The sequence below is a fragment of the Trichosurus vulpecula genome, chromosome 6 (assembly GCF_011100635.1).
Source record: "Trichosurus vulpecula isolate mTriVul1 chromosome 6, mTriVul1.pri, whole genome shotgun sequence".
Taxonomy (NCBI): domain Eukaryota; kingdom Metazoa; phylum Chordata; class Mammalia; order Diprotodontia; family Phalangeridae; genus Trichosurus; species Trichosurus vulpecula.
In genome coordinates, this window is record NC_050578.1 from 170,256,585 (window position 1) to 170,275,851 (window position 19,267).

The 19,267-nt window shown below is 41.0% G+C and overlaps 1 protein-coding gene across 1 annotated transcript in view; it reads right to left on the reverse strand.

Moving 5' to 3' along the window:
- Positions 1-1,165: 1,165 nt before the first annotated feature.
- Positions 1,166-19,267, reverse strand: part of C6H4orf19 (chromosome 6 C4orf19 homolog) — a 90,074-nt gene continuing 71,972 nt past the window's right edge. Inside the window, exons 2-4 of the mRNA XM_036763456.1 lie at positions 17,430-17,479; positions 2,988-3,041; positions 1,166-2,241 (exon numbers count right to left, since the gene is read on the reverse strand). Coding sequence (XP_036619351.1) covers positions 1,347-2,241; positions 2,988-3,019 — 927 coding nt within the window. The 5' untranslated portion in view covers positions 3,020-3,041; positions 17,430-17,479 and the 3' untranslated portion in view covers positions 1,166-1,346. The remainder of the gene's footprint in view (positions 2,242-2,987; positions 3,042-17,429; positions 17,480-19,267) is intronic.

Below are 19,267 nucleotides of genomic sequence, written 5' to 3' on the forward strand. Positions count from 1 at the left end.
GGGGGCACACAATGTGTCAGTGGCAAAGAAAAGAAGTGAACTTAAGGAATTGGTCTCCTTCCCAGGACTGGGATAAACAAATTCACTTGGTCTGCCTTCCCTTTGGTGGTTTTCCTAGAGCAACATCTCTGTGATTTAGTCACCTAGATACACACACTGTTTCTTAATACTTTCCAATAATATCATCATGGAGCTTTGATACTTAGATAGCTAGGGAAGAATTAGCCCTGCCCACCCTTCCCAGCACAAACACACACACACACACACACACACACACACACACACACACACACACACACACACTCCCCCAGATTTAGAAATTTAGAAGGACTATCTGGTCCAACCTGCATCTTAACGACAGTCCCCTCTACTAACAAGTAGTTGGTCATCGACCTCCAGTGACAGCACCTTTTTCCCTCCCAAAGCAACCCCTTCCAATTTTAAATATAGTTCTCTTCAGACTTTTCCTTCCATCATGTCTTTTGCTACTTTGCAACTCCACCCATCACTGATAGTTCTCCTCTTTGAGGCCAACGAACAAGTTTAAACAAAGTCTGAGGGCTAACAGCATACGATGCTCCTATTTGGAACCCCACCTCCAATCTTTAATAGAGATAGGAACAGTAATGTAAAAAAAGTTAAGGTCAAGGTGTCTGCAATATCCAAACTGAGAGCTAATCATTTATTCATGGATTAATTCTGCTTTACCTCCAAGACTGTCCAGTTTAACTAGTTCAACAGATAGCAAATGATTATTTATGGGACTGATTCCTACCTGAAAGTCACACTCTGCATATACTTCCAAGGAATGCATTAGTTCTTTTAGACCATGAAGATAATGATTTAGAAGAGGCTAGCCCAACCTTCGTCCAATAAAGACCAGGTTAGTATTTGGTAACTGATGAGATTTTGTTGTGCTTTTTGTTGGAGGGAGAGAAGGTGTTGAGGTTTTATAGCTTGTTTTTTTTTCTTCAAAAAACATGTTTACCACAGATCTTTTCATTTTACTGTAAATGTGCCTAAGCTGGGATTTGGGGATTGGTCAGTCAGTCAGCTAGTATTTATTAAGCACCTACTATGTGTCAGGCACTGGGCTAAGTGCTGAGATAAGTTTGTTGACTCTCCTTCTGTACTGGATATCACCACAAGCTTCAAGCTGGCCCAGTTTGATTTAATGCATTATTATTATTTTAATGACCTGAATGACAGACTCTTGAGGGAACTAAGGAACCTCCCAAGTGTTTAGCATACATCCAGGCAGTAGCTTAGTTACCTAGAGGATCTGGCCCGATAGGTAATGAGGAGAAAAGAGTCTACTGACTGATGTCTGAGGCGACTCTTTCCTCCTAGTACCCCTCTTCACCATCCTCTCCTGCAGTGGCAGCTTCTAGGGCTGCAAGGGCTTCTGCCACAGCAGCATCCTCCTGTTCAGGGCTCCAGTCAATGTCATGTTCAGATACATCCTCATTAATGCTAATAGTTAAGACCTCAGTCTTAATGGTTTCATTTAATGAATCCCAGCTTCTCCTTTTAGAAAAAGACAGGTCTGAGATGTGATCTCCATTTGCATAATCCACTCGGTCCATCGGCTCAGCCTGGAGGTGATTACTCAGAAAACAGTAATTTTCATCAATAACCTCGTTTATCACTTGCACCTCAACTTGAGGATAGTCAGGGACTGGTAGCTGGCCGATGTGGTTTTGGATTTCCAACGAGTGGTTACTTCCTGGGGAGGATGCATTTTCTCCCGAAGCTTGGGAACCTCCATTTAGGATGACTTGAGTCTCTTCTACAGCTTGACGCATATGACCGTTTTTCCCTGGGTCACTTTCTTTAACAAAGTGTTCACCGGGGTCACTATCACTCACAGCACTAGCCAAAGACCCGCTGCCACTCTCATGGGGAGTGATTTCTTTTCCTTGGCTAAGACTGGGATTTACATCGGGGGATACAGCAGAATTGGCACCAATGCCATTGAGAGCAGTGTTGGTCTTTGTCAAAGAGTTCCCCGCATGATCCTCGTGGATCGGAGGTCCTCGATGATGCCAAAAGGGCTCCTGGGCGCTGTTCAGCCTGTTTTTGGTTTCAGTCCTCTGTAGCTCCTCATTTTGAAGGTCATTTTGATGTGCTAGTATTTCACTATTCTCTTTGAGTTTGACGTCATGTTCTTCCTCTGGCTTGTAACTGTTTACTTCACTGATACAACCAGCAGGTGGCGCATGAACTGGCTCAAAGAGATAGCTAGGAAAAAAGGTTGGGAAAAACCAGTGGCTTAGATTCTTCAAACCATTAACATTTGTAAAAAGCATTGCTGATGTGCTTTGTTTTTACATTACAAGCATTTATATATCACTCTTACTTTGTGAGAAGTTTCTTGTAACAAATTAAAACAACTGAGTAAAACCAATAATACAGTGACCTCATCTGAAAGTGTGTGCCTGGTTAATAACTTTCTCAATGTTCCATTTTTCATTAATGATAATCTAACCTTCTATAATTAGTAGGTCTTTCAACCCAGTACAAGCTTCTCTTTGAATCAAATATATGTGCCTGGATACAATTTTAGTTTGAATCAATCCATTTTGCACAAATGAACTTAATGTGCAGGTATCAGCTATGGAAAGCCCAGATTTTTTTTTTTCAATCGTGTAGAAGCTACTTGGGAAATGCCAAATTCAAATCATATTCTGCCTCAATAACCCATTTTGTCTAGGTAATTGAAAGGATGGTTACTTCCTCCCCAATTCCCCCCCCCCCCAATTAAAGAGCCACTTATAATGCTGATCAACATAATACTTTGAAAATATAGACTGAACACTTTTTTTAATCAATATCATATCTACAGAAACTCTTAGCTTATCTTCAATATATACTTCCCTCAGAACCTTAAAAATAAGTGTTTCTGAATGGTGCACTAAATCAAGAAACATTGCCTTCTTATGACCCAAAATTGTTTTCTTCAGATAGAAATCTGTGTTCTACTTTACCTTTGTATCATTTTACAGCACCTGCACCCCATCTGGATTATTTTTTGTTACCATCTGGAAAAGAAAATATAAAGGAGAGGGGAAAAATGAAGCTGAGGTGGTGATTGTGTTGTATCTTTCTCCCAAAGACCCAAAATTGAAGAGTCAAAAATTTATGTCTAAAATATGAGACACTCATTACCATAAGGATTTCTTTCACTGATTTATAGGTCTACAGGCAAGGATGTCCTGGTAAATATTTACCAACTGGCTCTCTGAAACGTATACTGGACATACTTTTAAGTTTAATCTTTATTATTAACATTTTCTTCATCTCTTTTTTAAGTGTAGACAATAAATGAAATAATCAGTCAAGCGTTAATTTGTAGTAGCCTTTGATGACTTCTGCTGTGTAAATGCTCATCCGAAAAACTGAACAGTTGGCCCTTGAGAGGTAGTACCAGCCAGCTCCAGCACAGTAGTGCCTATTAGGACATAGACTTAGAGCTTGGGAAGACCTTAGAGATCATCTCATCCCACCCTAATTTTGTGAATTGTTCAAGGCCACGTGTAGAACATAGTAGCAGAGCTAGGTTCAAATGCACATCCTCTGATTCCAAATTGGGTGTTCCTCTACTATTCCACACTTCCCAGTGAAGACACAGGAAGTTCAAAAGCAATGGTCAGCATTCGGTTAAAGGTAGGTTTATTAATGAGGTTTAGCTGCAGGACCAAAAAGGACCTTGTCATAAGGCAGTTCAATATAGGGAGATCTCATGACACAGACCTCAAAACTATGGATCTCCAGGGGTTTGCTGCCAATTTCTATAAGGAATTCCAGTAGTAAATGGCTGTGTTTTCAGTTACATCATTCCCATTTCTTCTGTGGAGGTAACCCTGGATTTTCAAAGGCCATAGTAGTTAAGTGTAAGACCTACTGGGTCCTATTAAATAGGAAAGGATAAAGATGAGCTCAGCAACAGACTAAATGTGCTTATCCCCTGATCAAGAGGATCATCACAAGACGACTGTTCACCAAGAGATGAAAATTTTTAGTTGTAACAACTGGAAGATCTGCTTTACTACTGACAGACAATTCTTTTTGCTTTTAAAAAGATTGTGAAGATGGATTTGGATCCACCTCACCCCTTCCCCTCCAAATTACTCCCCCTACTTCCTCTATGCCTATTCTCCCCCTGGACCAAATATTATTCCTGACACATACCTGAATTTTGTGCTTGTGTGTCGGTAAAAAAAATTGTCAGCAACTAGGAAAATCTTAAAATTAGCACAGTACATTTAAAAAAAATTAAAAAATTAATCTCAAAAAAATGTTCAAAAATTTTCCCAGATCACTGTTAAACTTCTGTACAAACTATGCTAACTACAGTGTGAGGAATTCATGAGTTGTAAATTATATACCATTAACTCAATGCAATTCGACAAACATTTGTTAAGTGTCTATTACGTGTTTGATGCTGTCCTTGGTTCTGGTAGTTTCTTACTACATACTTTCCCAGTTGTTTTCAGTTTCTCGTCCTGATTTAGCCTTCTAATCATCACCCCAAAGTCAATGCCATCTCATTCAATACTCTACTGGACTGGAAAGGAGAGGTTCTCTCTGCCTTAGAGAGGTTGACCCCAAAGTCAACCCTTCATTACAGGTCAAAACTTCTGGCCTCAAAGCATCTCTCAATTTGGCTTTCTATTTTCTGGGCACACATTCTCCTGGTAAGCTTTCTTTGAGCTGGCCCTATTTAAATAATTTTCCTCCTTTCAGTCTTTATTACTCAAAAACCTATTCAGCATAGAGAAAAGAGGATTAAATTTAGATTCAGAGGACCTGGGTTTGAGCTGTAGCTTTGATACCTTCTACCCATGTGACCTTGAATAAATCATTTGACTTCCCTGGGTGTTGGTTTCCTCATCTATAAAATGAGGATGCTGGATTTTAAGGTCCCTTCTGAATAGCAATCTATGGTCCTATGGTCCTAAGTGCTAACCGCACTATTCTCAGACTCGTCTCTCCCCTCTCCCAATGTCAAAGACATATTTCCCAGAATGCTCTACCACTTTATCCATAAAGAAAGGGACCGGACACTTTAAAAACAAACAAATCATATTGGCCATGGTTATAAGGGAAAGGAATCTCATGAATAAATAAAGTCCAGGGATAATCCCCAAACCACACATTAGCCATTACTTCAAATCCTTTCAGGTGGAGAAATATACTGGTTTTTGTGTCCTCTCTTTGCCCCCAACTCATTTTCTGGCAGAGCTACTATCATAAAATGGTCCAAATCTAGGAAATGGAAAAAGAGAATCCAGAGGGTTGGCTAATTCATAATTCAATGATTATGCCTTAAGATTTATATTTCCATATAATAAGACCAATTTTGCTAATCAATTACTTTATCAACTTTTTTTTTATAAAGTATCGATTTGCATAAGGCTCTGGGCTAGCTATGATGATGGTGGAGGGAAGTTGGCAAAGTATAGAATGAAGTCCATGCCTTTCAGTGTGTCCCCCTAAGAGTGAGCGCGTGCGCATGCGCACACACACACACACACACACACACTCACACACAAAACTAAAAATACAAAGCCACAATTTATGGAATGGACAATAAGTACAGCAGGAGCTCAGAACAGGGGGACATTACTGGGCTGGAACAGGCATCTAGACACAGGGCTTTATGTTTGCTTGAAGCACTTTTCACATACATTACCTCATTTCCAAATCCATTTCCTCCTAGCCCCTGCTCCCCACCTTTTGGCCATCTGCTCCTACTTATTCACAGATCAGTTGCTAGATAATCATGGTTGAGATGAAATACTGTGGAAAATCCCTTCTTGGTGCCAGCCCTGCTCCTTTCCATTCTTGCTCAGTCCTCTTATCCCAGATGTATCTCTGGGGTAGGTAGAATCCCTCCTTTAAAAACACTCATGGTAACTACTAGAAGTGGATAGCTTCACTTGTTCGATGAGAGATAGTTTTCTTTGTAAAAGAAGCCCAGCATCTTTATTTGAAGGACAGCTTCCGAGGGCCTCAAAGAAAAGGAGGCCAAGAGTGGCCTTGGGAGCAAACTTCTTGTTGGCTCTGGGAAGCTTTGCTCACAAGTCATGACCAAGGGTCAGAATGTACATGGGAATGAAACAGCGATTGGCTCTCTACCTCTGAGCTTAACCATCCAACCCAGGGAGCTCCTAGAATTCCTCTCTGTGCTTGAATCAACATGTTCTTCATTTCTCTTTTCAGGGAAACAGCCTCAGAGGAAGGGGACAAGAATTATGGTTTTCCTTCAAAGCTATACTTCTGAAAAGTTGCTTTGGTTGGTTTAGCGCCCTCCGCATTATGTTTCTGGCATGATTCATTTTTCTAGTCACTTTCCTTTCAATTTCTATTCTACCAGAGGTGATTTCCTTAAAGATTTAGCTCCCTACCTGATGCAGATGTTGTGGTAGAACTCCAGACTCCTGCGAGTTGAATCTCTGTTCTGGTTTTCAGCTCCCCTGCTTTTTTTCTTCCCCAAACCTCCTTTTTCCCCTTCCCCAGCCTACATTCCATCTCTCAGTAAAACTGGCTCTAATGTCCAAAGTTGTGTGACCAGCTCCTGAACAGGTAATGACTCATGTATTTATATTTAGCCCCATGCAGGGCTAGTATCTGCATTAATTCCTGCTTAGTAACCCTTCCTGAGATACTTTCATCTTTAGGTCATACAAATTCAAATCTGCTTCTGCTCTATTTCCACATCTACTTTTTTCCCCCACCAGGTAGTATTTTCATTTGTAAATCCAAGGAGAAAAAGCTGTGTTTGGCCATGGGGCGTTGCATATGGAGGCAACTTTTATATGGCCTGTGCTAAAGATTCCTCATTGAAGTACACTGGACACAGTAGATGCTAAATATATTTGTGCCAAATGAATATTATTGGATGACTAACATATGACCTGAAAACAAGAAGCCTACACTTGATAGTTTTTGAACTCGGGAGAATAAAATTAAGTTGGAGAGAGTAAAATGTGTAGTTTCTGGTTTCTTTTCATAGCTAGCTAAAAGGTGACAATCTGCAGTCAGGCACCCTGAATTCCCTTTCCCTTAGGATTATAAAAAAGCAACAAGGAGTGAGGCAAAGAGCAAATCCCTCTCAATCATCACTTGGTTTACACAAGAGAAAAGCAAATATCATCAGAATGAACGCGTTCATCTACTTCTGGCTCTCTCTGCTTTATTCCTGTTTTTGATGGGTGAAGTCTGCTCTGGGTATGTGTGGAGGCTAAATGCTGGTGAGTTTTAAGACAACAGTGCTACTGCATTGTCATTTACTCAGGGACAGAAGAAAAACCTGTTCTGTGGCACTGAAGATGATTGTGGGAACCTGCGGGTGCAAGCACTGGGTAAGCACTTAGTAGGGACTTAAACATTTGTTTGTTGAATCCAATTGAACTGCACATAGCTGCGTACACACTGAGAAGATACAATGGAAGGCATGAAGGACAGCAGCTTATCCAGCAGCTGGTCTGCCTTTTCCAAAGTGAGAGTAGCAGGAGGTAGATTTGTTCCTCCCCAGCTTTAGCAAGGGCTAATGATGCCAGACATCCACCAGTGGGTCATCTCTGTTCTTTTATTTATTTAGTTTCCCTTCAAGAAAATAAATGCCTTTCCCAGTAGGAAAGGACAGAGAAATGACTAACTAGAAGAGTTCAGAAGACACCTTGGTTTCTTCTGAGTTTTCTGTACATGCCAGAGACATGAAAGGAGAAGGTAGGAAAAAAGCTCATTTTAAGTCCTGGCCTAAGGTTAATGTTGTCCTTGGTCAAATGTCATCTACATTGGCCAGTAGAAAGAAAAAGAAGTTTTATTCAAGAACAGAAATGTGCCTAGATAGAGAAAGGGAGGAAGGGTGGAGAGAAAGAGAGGAGAGAGAGAAGGAGAGAGGGAGAGACTGAGACAGAGAAAGAGAGGGAGAGAGACAGAGACAGAGAAAGAGAGAGGGAGACAGAGACAGAGACAGAGAGAAAGACACAGAGAGAGACAGACAGAGACAGAAAGAGACGGAGGTGGGGGAAAGAGAGAGAGACAGAGAGAGAGAGAGAGGGAGAGAGAGAGAGAGAAGAGAGACAGAGAAAGAGAGGGAGAGAGACAGAGAAAGAGAGAGGGAGACAGACAAAGAGAAAGACACAGAGACAGATGGAGACAGAAAGAGACGGAGGTGGGGGGGGAGAGAGAGAGAAAGAGAGAGAAAGAGGGAAAGAGAGAGAGGGAGAGACAGACTGAGACAGAGAAAGAGAGGGAGAGAGACAGACAGACAGAGAAAGAGAGAGGGAGACAGACAGAGAGAGACAGAGAGACAGAGAGAAAGACACAGAGACAGACGGAGACAGAAAGAGATGGAGGTGGGGGAAAGAGAGAGAAAGAGAGAGAGAGAGAGAGAGAGAGAGAGAGAGAGAGAGAGAGAGAGAGAGAGAGAGAGAAAGGGAGAGAGAGAGAGAGAGTAGAGAGACAGAGAGAGAGTGAGAAAGACACAGAGACAGACGGAGACAGAAAGAGATGGAGGTGGGGGAAAGAGAGACAGAGAGACAGAGAGGAGAGAGAAAGAGAGGGAGAGAGACAGAGAAAGAGAGTCAGAGAGAGAGACAGACAGAGAGAGACAGAGAGGAGAGAGAAAGAAGGAGAGAGAGACAGAGAAAGAGAGACAGAGAGAGATGGGGGGGGAGAGAGAGAGAGAGAGAGAGAGAGAGAGAGAGAGAGAGAGAGAGAGAGGAGAGAGGGAGAGAGAGAGACACAGAGAGAGACAGAGCACTGCCCCTCTTCTTTTAGGAAGAATTTTTAAATGCTGTTGGGAGCTGGTTTGTGTTTGTGGGACAAGTTTTTCAGACAAAAGAATTCCATACTAAAATCTAGACTCTTTGTTTTCAGGAAGCCAACCTGATAATGTCTGAAAGACACAGACAGGTTGGGATTTAATAATAAATTAAAAAGTCAAACAATGGACAAGTGTTCAGTGAACACCTTTTGTGTAGTAAGCCCAGAGATTCCCTGGAATTAATTAATAAAATTTAATTAAAATTAATTTTTAAAATGTCTCCTTAGTACTCAAACATCTTTATAGTTAAGATTTTCTATCCCCATAGGGAAACCACAGGCACTTCTGCTCTATGATCCTATGAAGTGGAGAAAAGAGAGTCCACATGAAGAATCTATAGCAGAGGAAGGGCTGGAAGACAGGATAACTCTAACTTTAGAGCTAGAAGGGGCCTTGAGGCTACTGTCAATACATTCTTTTTACAATGATTTGCTCAATATCACACAGGCAGTCAGTGGTGGAGGTAGGATTTGAACCCAGGAACTTTGATCTGAGAAATAGTGCTCAGAGGTTCACTACAGATTTTTTTTTTTTGGAGGGGGAAGCAATCGGACTCTCCCAGGGTCAGGTAGCTAGTAAGATTCAAGTGTCTGAGACTGGATTTGAACTCAGGTCCTCCTGATTCCAGGGCTAGTGCTCTATCCACCCACTGTACCACCTAGCTTCCCCTTTACTACAGATTTCTTAAACCGCCAGTATTCTACCTACGACAACACTGTTATTGGCTACAAATAATCTTTGGAGTATTTGTTTCTTAGTGCTTCTGATATTAAACTGATTAAATTCATTTTAACATCTGAGGTGAAAAAATGGAAGAACCTGATGGTTGCGTCTTGATCTTGTCATCAACAAATAATGTATATTAAGTTCCTTCACAACGTGGGCCCATGAGTTGAACAGGAGAAGGAGAGTGGGCTTGATTGATTTGGGGAAATTATGCAGTGTTTTTTATGACACCCCCCTCAGCTTCTTCTTGAAACAAAGGCCCATCTTTTTTAACAACAATATTCTTTCTGTGACTTTACATGGCTGAGAGCTATGAAATACCACGATCTTGCAAGGGTCACCGAAAGGGCAATGGAGAGGTGCATGGTGGGCGTGAGCAGGATTGCAGCCCATTACAAATGAGGAATTGTGCAAGGGCAAAGGCAGAAAAGATGTAATCAGAGAGATGTGTGACTGGGGAATAAAAAAGATGGGCCAGTCACGTGGTAGGAAACTGATAGGATGACCTGTGTGCTCCATTGGCATCCAGGCACTGCATCAAGATCTTGGTGGTTGGGCGGAGACCCTGAGGGAGACTGACCGCGTGATGAGTCAGGAGTCACACAACATTGGCAGGCACAGATGGGCTTTGAACCAGAAGGGAGTATACACTGAGCAGACCCCAGGTCCATTGAAAGAAGTCTGCTATCTGCCCCATCTAGTTACTTATGAAGGGAGTTCTTGCCTGGAAAGTTATTTTACCATAAAAACACCACGAGGAAAAAAAAAAGTGTCTTAATGAGGTCTAGCCCCAGGCAAAACGTGAAATAGGAGATACTGGCTTTGGTCTTTTCTCACTTCCCCTCTTCTTCTTTGTCTCTGTACCTCAGGGCCTAGTTTTCATTTGGCCGTGACCACACATAGGTTCACAGGATCATAGATTTGAAGCTAGAAGGGGCCTTGGTGGTCATCCAGTTCAAATTTTATTTTACAAAAGGGGAAAGTGAGACTCAATGAGATGAAGCGAAGTATCCAAGATATCACCAGGAGTAAAAGAGGCAGAGACCCAATTTGAACCTGATTTTTTTTTTTAAATTCCAAAGCCTGCCCTATACTATACTTCTTCCCAATATGATAGTAATGATAACAACTGACATATACTTATCATATACTTAAGGTCTGCAAAGCACTTTACGTATATTATTCTCTCTGTGTGTGTGTGTGTGTGTGTGTGTGTGAGAGAGAGAGAGAGAGGGAGAGAGAGAGAGAGAGAGAGAAAAGGAGCTACTTTCTATTGCCTTTAAATGTGGGGGGGTAAGGGATTGGGATAGTGATACTGTTGATAGTAAAGTCCTTGAGGCTGGGTGAGTGGATGATCTTCGGTAGGGATTCCTTTTGTGGAGAGTGGGGATTCCTTTCATGGAATAGATGGCAACAGAGGTCTACCTCCCTGCTATGAATCCTGGCAAATCTCACCAGGGAGGTGGAGTGGAACTGTGGGAGAAACAATCCCAGGTGGACCTATATTCCTAAAGATCAAAGAAAGAAGAAAAGGGCCCATTTGTACAAAAAGATGGATAGCATCTCCCTTTGAAGTGTCAAAGAACTGTAAATTCATTTGGGGAAGGGCTGAACAACAACATATGGGTATAAATGGAATACTATCATGCCATAAGAAATGATGAAAGGAATGGGTTCAGAGAAACCTGGGAAGACTTGAACTGATGCATAGTGAAGTGGGAAGAATCAGGAAAACAATTTGCAATAACAACACTTGTGAAGAAAACAACTTTAAAAGACATACTATCTTTATTCAATGCAATGAATCATCATAATTTCAGAGACACATGATAATGTATGCTATTTACCTCCTGACAGAGAGATAATGGATTGAAGATGTAGAATGAGACCTTTTTGGGAATGGCTGATATGAGAAATTGTTTTGTTTGATTATGCATATTTGTTACAAGAGATTTGTTTTTATTTTTCTTTTAAATGGAGGTGGTATGAAAGAGAAAGGAAATAAATGCTTAGTAATTGAAAAATAAAAATAAACCGATCTACCATATAAGGCTTCAAGATCTAATAGTTGGAAATCTCCTGACAATGGTACAACCCTTCCTGATGACATTTTCATTTTAATGGAAGATCTTGACGATGAAAAGCCTTAAAGAGTTGGAAGAACAAATCTTTAACATGACAGAGTTGATTTTGGGGAAGGGGGCAGGGAGGAATAGAGAGTGAGGTAGGTAGGTAGGTAGGCAGAGGCCATCAGCATCTACCTATCAGAAAAAGGAAGTCTGATGGACAAAACTCCTCAAGTCACTCAACAGAGTGCTTTGCACAAAATAAGTTCTTAATAAGTATTTGTGGAGTTGAATTGACAAACCTTCCTCAATAGCTATTTCATTCATGTAGCCTGAAAGTGGTTCAGTCCTTTGGAAGACAGGAATAGATACCATGGTGTAGTAGAAGGAATGCTAGTTTTTGGGGACCTGAGTTCAAATCTTGGCTCTGCTACTTCTGTCTAGGCCTCTAAAGTCTTCTCCAGTTCTAAATCTTATGACCTTATGAAACCTGCTTGGGAAGTTTGCCTGTGGATCCTAGAAAGGAAGCCTTTCTTACAATAAAGTTTCTTCATATCATCTCAGTGCAAAATTCACTAGTATAAAATTCACTACAAGAAAATTAGGTTTCCAGGCAGCTGCTTTCTTTGAGACAGCTGTCCCTCTTCATCCACCAGATGGCAGCACAGTTAATTTCTTTGTAAATGCCTTGGAAGGAAAACCATAATAAATTGAATCAATGGTAGGACTTAACTGAGAGAATATATTTTCTAGGCAGCAAAAAGGGAGAAGGGTTGTTGATTGGACATCTATACCAGAAAGCTTTCTCCATTCCTAGGTTTCCTAGGCTCTTTGGGCTGTGGCCACATCCCCACATTTTCCCTTCCCATGCTTTCTCTCTCCATCATCCTGATGACCAGTTGCAGCTCTTGAGGGAAGAATTTGATTTGGGGATGGAGGACTTGGAGAATGGACCTTGGACCTTGAGATAGATGCCCTTCTCTTGGGAGACACGTTGGGATACTGCTGGTTGGAGAGAGGCACAGATTCTGCTAGTGGGGTGGGGGTTGGGGGGACAGCAGAGGAAGGAGCTCATCAACATGTAGCTGCTGCTAGCAGGAAGCCCATCTAGTAGCTTCCTATTTTAACTAATTATGTGTGTTACATAGTGCTAAGCTTAATCATTTTTACCTTTCAGAGCCCTCTAAATTTCAGCATTCCCAACAGCTTTGCCTTTTCCCCTTTCTAGTCCTGGTGAAAGGCTCTGGAGGGATTACTGCCAGGCCATGATAAGACTCCCACAGGCCATCATTTTCTTAATCACTGCTGTTTCATGTTTCTCCGAAGGTAGAGCCTAGGCTGCTTGGTCTTATTTGAATGTAAAAAGGCCTGGGTGGGGGTCAGCATGGTGCAGAAGGATAGGGCAGATTGCTCCCTCCTTTCTTCCAAAGGTAACATTTGAGGCTGTCAGCTTTGTTCATTCTGTCTTCTGCTGAAGAGCAGCAAGGCATCCTGGGGGAGACATAGGAGGTAGTGTGTGCCAGTCAAGCCAAACCGCTACTACCACCATCTTGATTCTCACTTCTCTTCAGACACTGATGGAGATAATCCAGGAACCTGATCCCAAGAGCCTTGAGAGTGGCATCATTCAGCCAAAACCATTCTCTCCAAAGTTACCAATGTTATTTTTAAATGCCGAAATCGAATTGCCTCTTAAAAATTCTCATCCTTCTTGACCTATCTGTAGCTTTTGATATTCCTTGTCTCTTTGGTAATTTTTTCTCTCTACATTTCCGTGGCACTACTTTGTCTTAGTTCTCCTAACTGGGAGCTGATGAGATCACCAAATTAAATAATCTAGAAGGAGAAGCAAAGAGAGCTCAGGACTAAACCCTGAGGGAGATCTATCTGTATTGGGTGTGGCTCGGACAAAGATCTAGCAAAGAAGTCTGAGAAGGAGCAATCACATATGGAGAAGGGATTTATTCTTCCGGCCACCACCAATACCAATTGTCACTGACTGGCAGATAAGACCAAGGAAAGGGGTAGAGGAGGGTGTCAGGGCCCCTCAGCCCACTTCTGCTTCATTAGCTCAATTATTATCAATGAAGCAACTCTTATGTATAAGGGAGTCAGCCATCCCCACCAACAGCAGACCAATTGCCACCTATGGGGCTGGCAAGCCAGAGTAGCTGAAGCAGTGAAACACCCTAAAGGAGAGAAGGGAGGTGGCATGTTCTCTGTAACTCAAAAGACCACCACCATCTTGACCACCCACTCCCCTAAGACTTGGGAGATACTCCAGCAGTCTGAACCCAAGACCCCTAGGAAAAACAGTGCCCTCTAAACCCTTGGTCCCGCTTCCAATCCCAGCTTCATTGAGAGAAGCCATCACTTTGGAGAAAGAGCCTACCTTCCTCACTATGACCACAACCAACTGCTGACCAACTGCACCTGATTAGCAAGTAAACTCAACAGCCACAGGAATGACATCACCTCCCAGACCACTTCTTCTTTTCACCCTCCCATCCCTTTACCCCACTCCCCTACATACCACTACTAAAAATCCAGAAAAGAAAGTTCTTGCCATCCAAGTCCAATGGTTAAAGCACCAGAAAGTGACATGATTTTATCAGTAAAAATGCCATTAAAGAGGCATGACCATTTGCTTCTGCTGCTGCACCCTAAGGACCTTGAGACCTTTTGCAATCTGACATGCAACAGAAACCTTTTATATGTGTTGTTTCTCTCATTGGAAAGTGAAAGTCCTTCAGAGCAGGTGCTGTGTTACTTGTCTGTTTGTAGCCCCAGAGTTTAGCTCAGTGCTTTGTACATAGTAAACTCTTAATAAACACATTTTCATTCATTCATTCAAAGATCAAAAAATTTAAAAGCTACAAATAGCATTAGGGAACCTTTGAGGGAACTGAGTGTCAACAGTATTCAAATATATGCCATAGACTTTTGTGCAAGAGAAGTGGCCACTGTGACTAAATCCCATGAAGAAAAAAACTGGGATGTTAATGGAATTCCCTAGGGTTTTAGATAAAGACAGCTTTACCTTTGGAGATTATCACCCACCAACTCTACATCTTGTACTCATATAGTTATTTCCATTTTGTTTCCTCCATTAGAACATGAGCTCTTTCAGGACAGGGACTCTGTTACTGCCTTTCTTTCTATTCCCAGAGTTTAGTAGAGTGCCTGGTACTGAGAAAGTGCTCAATAAATACTTATTGTATTGAATGACCAACTGCCCAACCATCCCATTATATAATCCAGTTGGGAACTGGCCACACTTTAGAACCCACCTCCCTGTTTATCTTTAAGAATAGAATAGTTATCCAGGATCTGTTACTCAGTCTCTTGGAGCCTCAAATCTCTGCCTCTAGAAAACAGGCAGAGTGGATTAGATGACTTCTAAAAAGTACCCTTCTAGTTCTCAAGCTATGATCCTATGTGTTGACCAAGAGTTTTTAGAGTAAGAGCAATTCAAGGAAGTTGACCTGGAATCTATAAGCCCAGAAGAGGGAGAACTTCATTCGGGGCTATACTATGGTCAGAACCACATGGGAAATTATCAAGTCAGAGCAGCTTTGAAGAGAAATGCTTGATCAGGAATTGAAAGGTGGGCTTTGGGTCTAGAAAGTGAAGACTACTACTCTTCTCTTCTCTTGCATTGAGCTCAAACTGTAATTTAGAAGGGTCAACTGGGGAGTGGAACTGGAAACTGTTGTAAAAGCACATAATAATAAATTCTAAGTTCCTAGCTCAAAGCTTTGCAGAGAATGAAACAATCTCCTCGAAGGAAAGAAAGAGTCACTTTTATTTTTTTGGTCTTTGTAGCCACAATGCCTAGCATAGTGCAATCCAGGGCTGTCCAACCTTAGGTTTTCATTGAAACAACAGACAATAGATTTTGATTTGCCATTTTAGTGAGAGCTCTGCAGTAGCTCAACTTACTTTACTAAAGCATTTATGTAAATTTCTATGCTTGTAGGTGGGCCACATAAATCACACTGGGGCCTCATTGGTTCGGATGGCCCTGATGAGACTGGCCTCCTTGATGTCCTTCACACATCACACTCTTCTCTACCAACACCAAGCATTTTCATTGGCTGTCCTCCATTCCTGGAAATCTCTTCCTCTTCATCTCTGCCTTTGAGCTTCCTTGGCTTCCTTCAAGTTTCAGGTAAAGTTGCACCTTCTGCAAGAAACCTTTCCCAGTTCTCCTTAATTTTAATTCCCTTCCCTATGAATTTATTCTGTACACATCTTACACATACACAGTTGTCTGCATGGTGTCTCTCTCATTAGACTGTAGCTCCTTAAGAGTAGGGACTATTTTTTGCCTTTCTTTGCAACCCCAGTGATTAGCACAATGCCTGGCACGTGGTAAATGCTGGCTGACTTGACTTGTTGAATTATAGCTTACTTGAACAGCAGACAATATGTTTGTTGAATTAGGTGACTTGTATCATTTATAACCCATGACTTCCTCCACTTTAAACGGCTAACTGAGTGTGTTTCAACATCAACCAGAAATATTTATTGAATTCTTACCATGTGTAAGGCACTATGCTAGACACTGTGGCGGGTGCAAAGAAGTATGAAACATGTAGGATTGTACATAGCAATTTTATTCTTGTGACTTTAGAAATAAGGGCAATGTAGGAATATAAATAATTAGGAAAGGAGAGGGAGAATGTCCAGCAAGGGGCTGGGCACTCACTCTAATTGGGGCATGCTGCCGGATGCCTCCGTGATCTTGTCTCTGAGAACTCAATCTCTGTCCTTAAGGGACTTAAAATTTGATGAAAACTATGTGGAATGGATGGTGCAAAAAAAAAAAAAAGCAATGTGATCATGCAGTCATGCAAAGAAAAGCTCCTAATCCCCTGGGCACTGCCAAGGAAGATGTACTCAAGTGGTGATGAAACTTTGGCTGGGATGTGTTCTGTCACTTCTATTTGAGAAGGTTTTGACGGAATCACAGCAACTACAGGAGAATAATAAGGTTACTTATTATTTAAACTCAAAGGGCAGCTAGGTGGCACAGTGGATGGAGCACTAGGCCTGGAGTCAGGAAAGCCTGAGCTCAAATCTGGCCTCTGATGCTTACTAGTTGGGTGACTCTGGTCAAGTCTCTTAACTCTGTTTGCCTCAGCTTCCTCATCTGTAAAATGAGCTGGAGAAGAAAATGGCAAACCACTCCAGTATCTTTGCCAAGAAAACCCCAAATGGGGTCATGAAGAGTTGGGCATGACTGAAATGACTCAACAACAACAACTGAAACCCAAATAAAAAAAGAAGAAATAGATTTTTCAGGATTGCCCTGTGTAATGCAATCAGAGTTACATTGATGGTAATAAATTCTGTACATGGTATAGTGGAATGAATACAGAATCCCTCTTCTAAAGAACTGGATTTGGAATCAGAGCCCCTGAATTCAAGGCCTGGCTCTGCCTCTTACAACTGTGATCACCTAAGTTCTTTGAGTATCGGTTGCCTCTTTTGCAAACCAGGTGACCTCTCATATCCCTTTCAGATCTAAATCTTTAATCCTATGACCTCAGTTATAGTCTCCACAACTGTGCTTTGAGCCCCTCTCCCTGGGACCTCAATTATTGCACCTATAAAGTGAACAGGTTTGATTAAATGATCTCAAATGTTCCTTCCAGCTCGAATACTATATAATATGATAAATGCAATATATAATATAATATGATATAATATATCATAATAAACTAAACCTACTTAGTGGTAAATTGAAAGTGGAGCTTCTCTTTTAAAACATACAAAAAGAAAATGAAATAGCTTACCTGTGGGGGGGATTGTCCATTAGTTTTCTTGTAAAGTTCAATTTCCCTTCCTGTAAAAAAAACAAAAAAAGGTTAGATATCATGTTTTGTGAGTTGCTATCTTTCTATACTTACAGTATAAGAATATGAGAAATCAAAGAACCTGGGGAAGGAGATGGTTTTGTCTTTCACAGCCCTGCTCCTACAGGAATTATGCAATGTCTAGGGATGGCCATGAAAAGAAAGCATGTGATGGAAAGTAATAAGAATCCAAAGCAACCACAAAACTCTCTTTTACTGTCTGAAGATGATGCCAGGACACCTAACTTACTCGGAGGTCACATTCTGCAGTCTCAACCATCTGGAACACATCCCCAGAACAGCTTCTTCAAACTTAGCAAGGATATTCTTTAGAGGATACATGATTTGTCACTAGGTGTGTATTCAGTGTCTTTTCATGGCCTGACGGAACTTATGATGTGGTATATAGGAGGCACTGAAGTGGAGAGAAAGAATATGGATTGTAGGTAATGAGGTCCTAAACTTTTATAGTGGATATAGAAATGAAAGTGAATTGGGGCAAGGAAAAGATGGATAGATCTGAGTCATCAAGAAAAGTGTAAATTGGGTTCAGAGACAGCATGTTTTTCTGGACCAGAGAGCCGGCCTGGGAGCTGTGAAGACTTGGGTTAAAGTCTAGTCTCTGACACATACTGGCTGTATAACTCTAGTCAAGTCCCTTAAGCTCCCAGTGCACTAGTATATTCTCTAAGAATGTGAACTTTCTATGGAGTGTCGATCTGCATTGGAAGAAGAAATTCCTTAAAGGGAGCTTTCTATATCAAGCCAGGTAGTATTATTATCTTAAAATACCCATCTTCTGGTTAAATGAGGTTAAATATTAGTTTATTCCAGATTTATCAGGGAATCTTAAAATGGTTAAATGTATTTTTGGCTCAGTTTTAAATTTCTCTCTAAAATCCATGCATTTAGGCAATATTTTTTACTTCTAATAACTCTTTAAATATGTTTCCATTACTTGAAAATAAGATGCAATTTTACCTTTTTATACTTCTTGGAATTAATGCAGTCAGAAGACAAAACATTAAGCCAGGTAGTGTTATTATCTTAAAATACCCATCCTCTGGTTAAATGAGCATCCAGATTTATCAGAGAATCTTGAAATGGTTAAACCTATTTTTGGCTCAGTTTTTAATTTCTCTCTAAAAGCCATGCATTTAGGCATTTTTCTTTGCTTCCAATAACTCTTTAAATATGTTTCTATTACTTGAAAATAAGATCAATTTTACCTTTTTGTACTTCTTGGAATTAATGCAGAAGACAAAACATTAAACCAGGTAGTGTTATTATCTTAAAATATTTTAAGCCAAAGGATCACATTCTAATCTCCATTTCTATGGTCTCATCAGCATTCAAAGTATGTGCCTATGTTTGCAACAAAGGCCATATTAGGAGAACATTTGTATAAAGGTAAGAGTCAGCATGGTGTATTATAGCCAGGGAGCTGGTCTCTAAGTCAGGAAGACCTAGGTTTAAGTCCCACTTCTGATAAATACTGTTTACATGGCCCTGGGCAAGTCATGACCTTTTAGAGCTCTAGGCAGCCCTCCAAGACTTCAGGTTATTGAAGAGGCTGACCTAAATTGGAGTAGGGAATTTCCTTATATGGGAATTCTTTATACTAATGAAATCACAGGCTTAGTCCTTTTTCCTATAGGTAGAAAGAGGGCAAATGCGGAATAGACGAGGAAAGAAAATGAGAAAAATATATGCATATACATATATATGCATGTATATATAAACTTGTATAAAGGACAGTGATGAATTCCACTTGACTT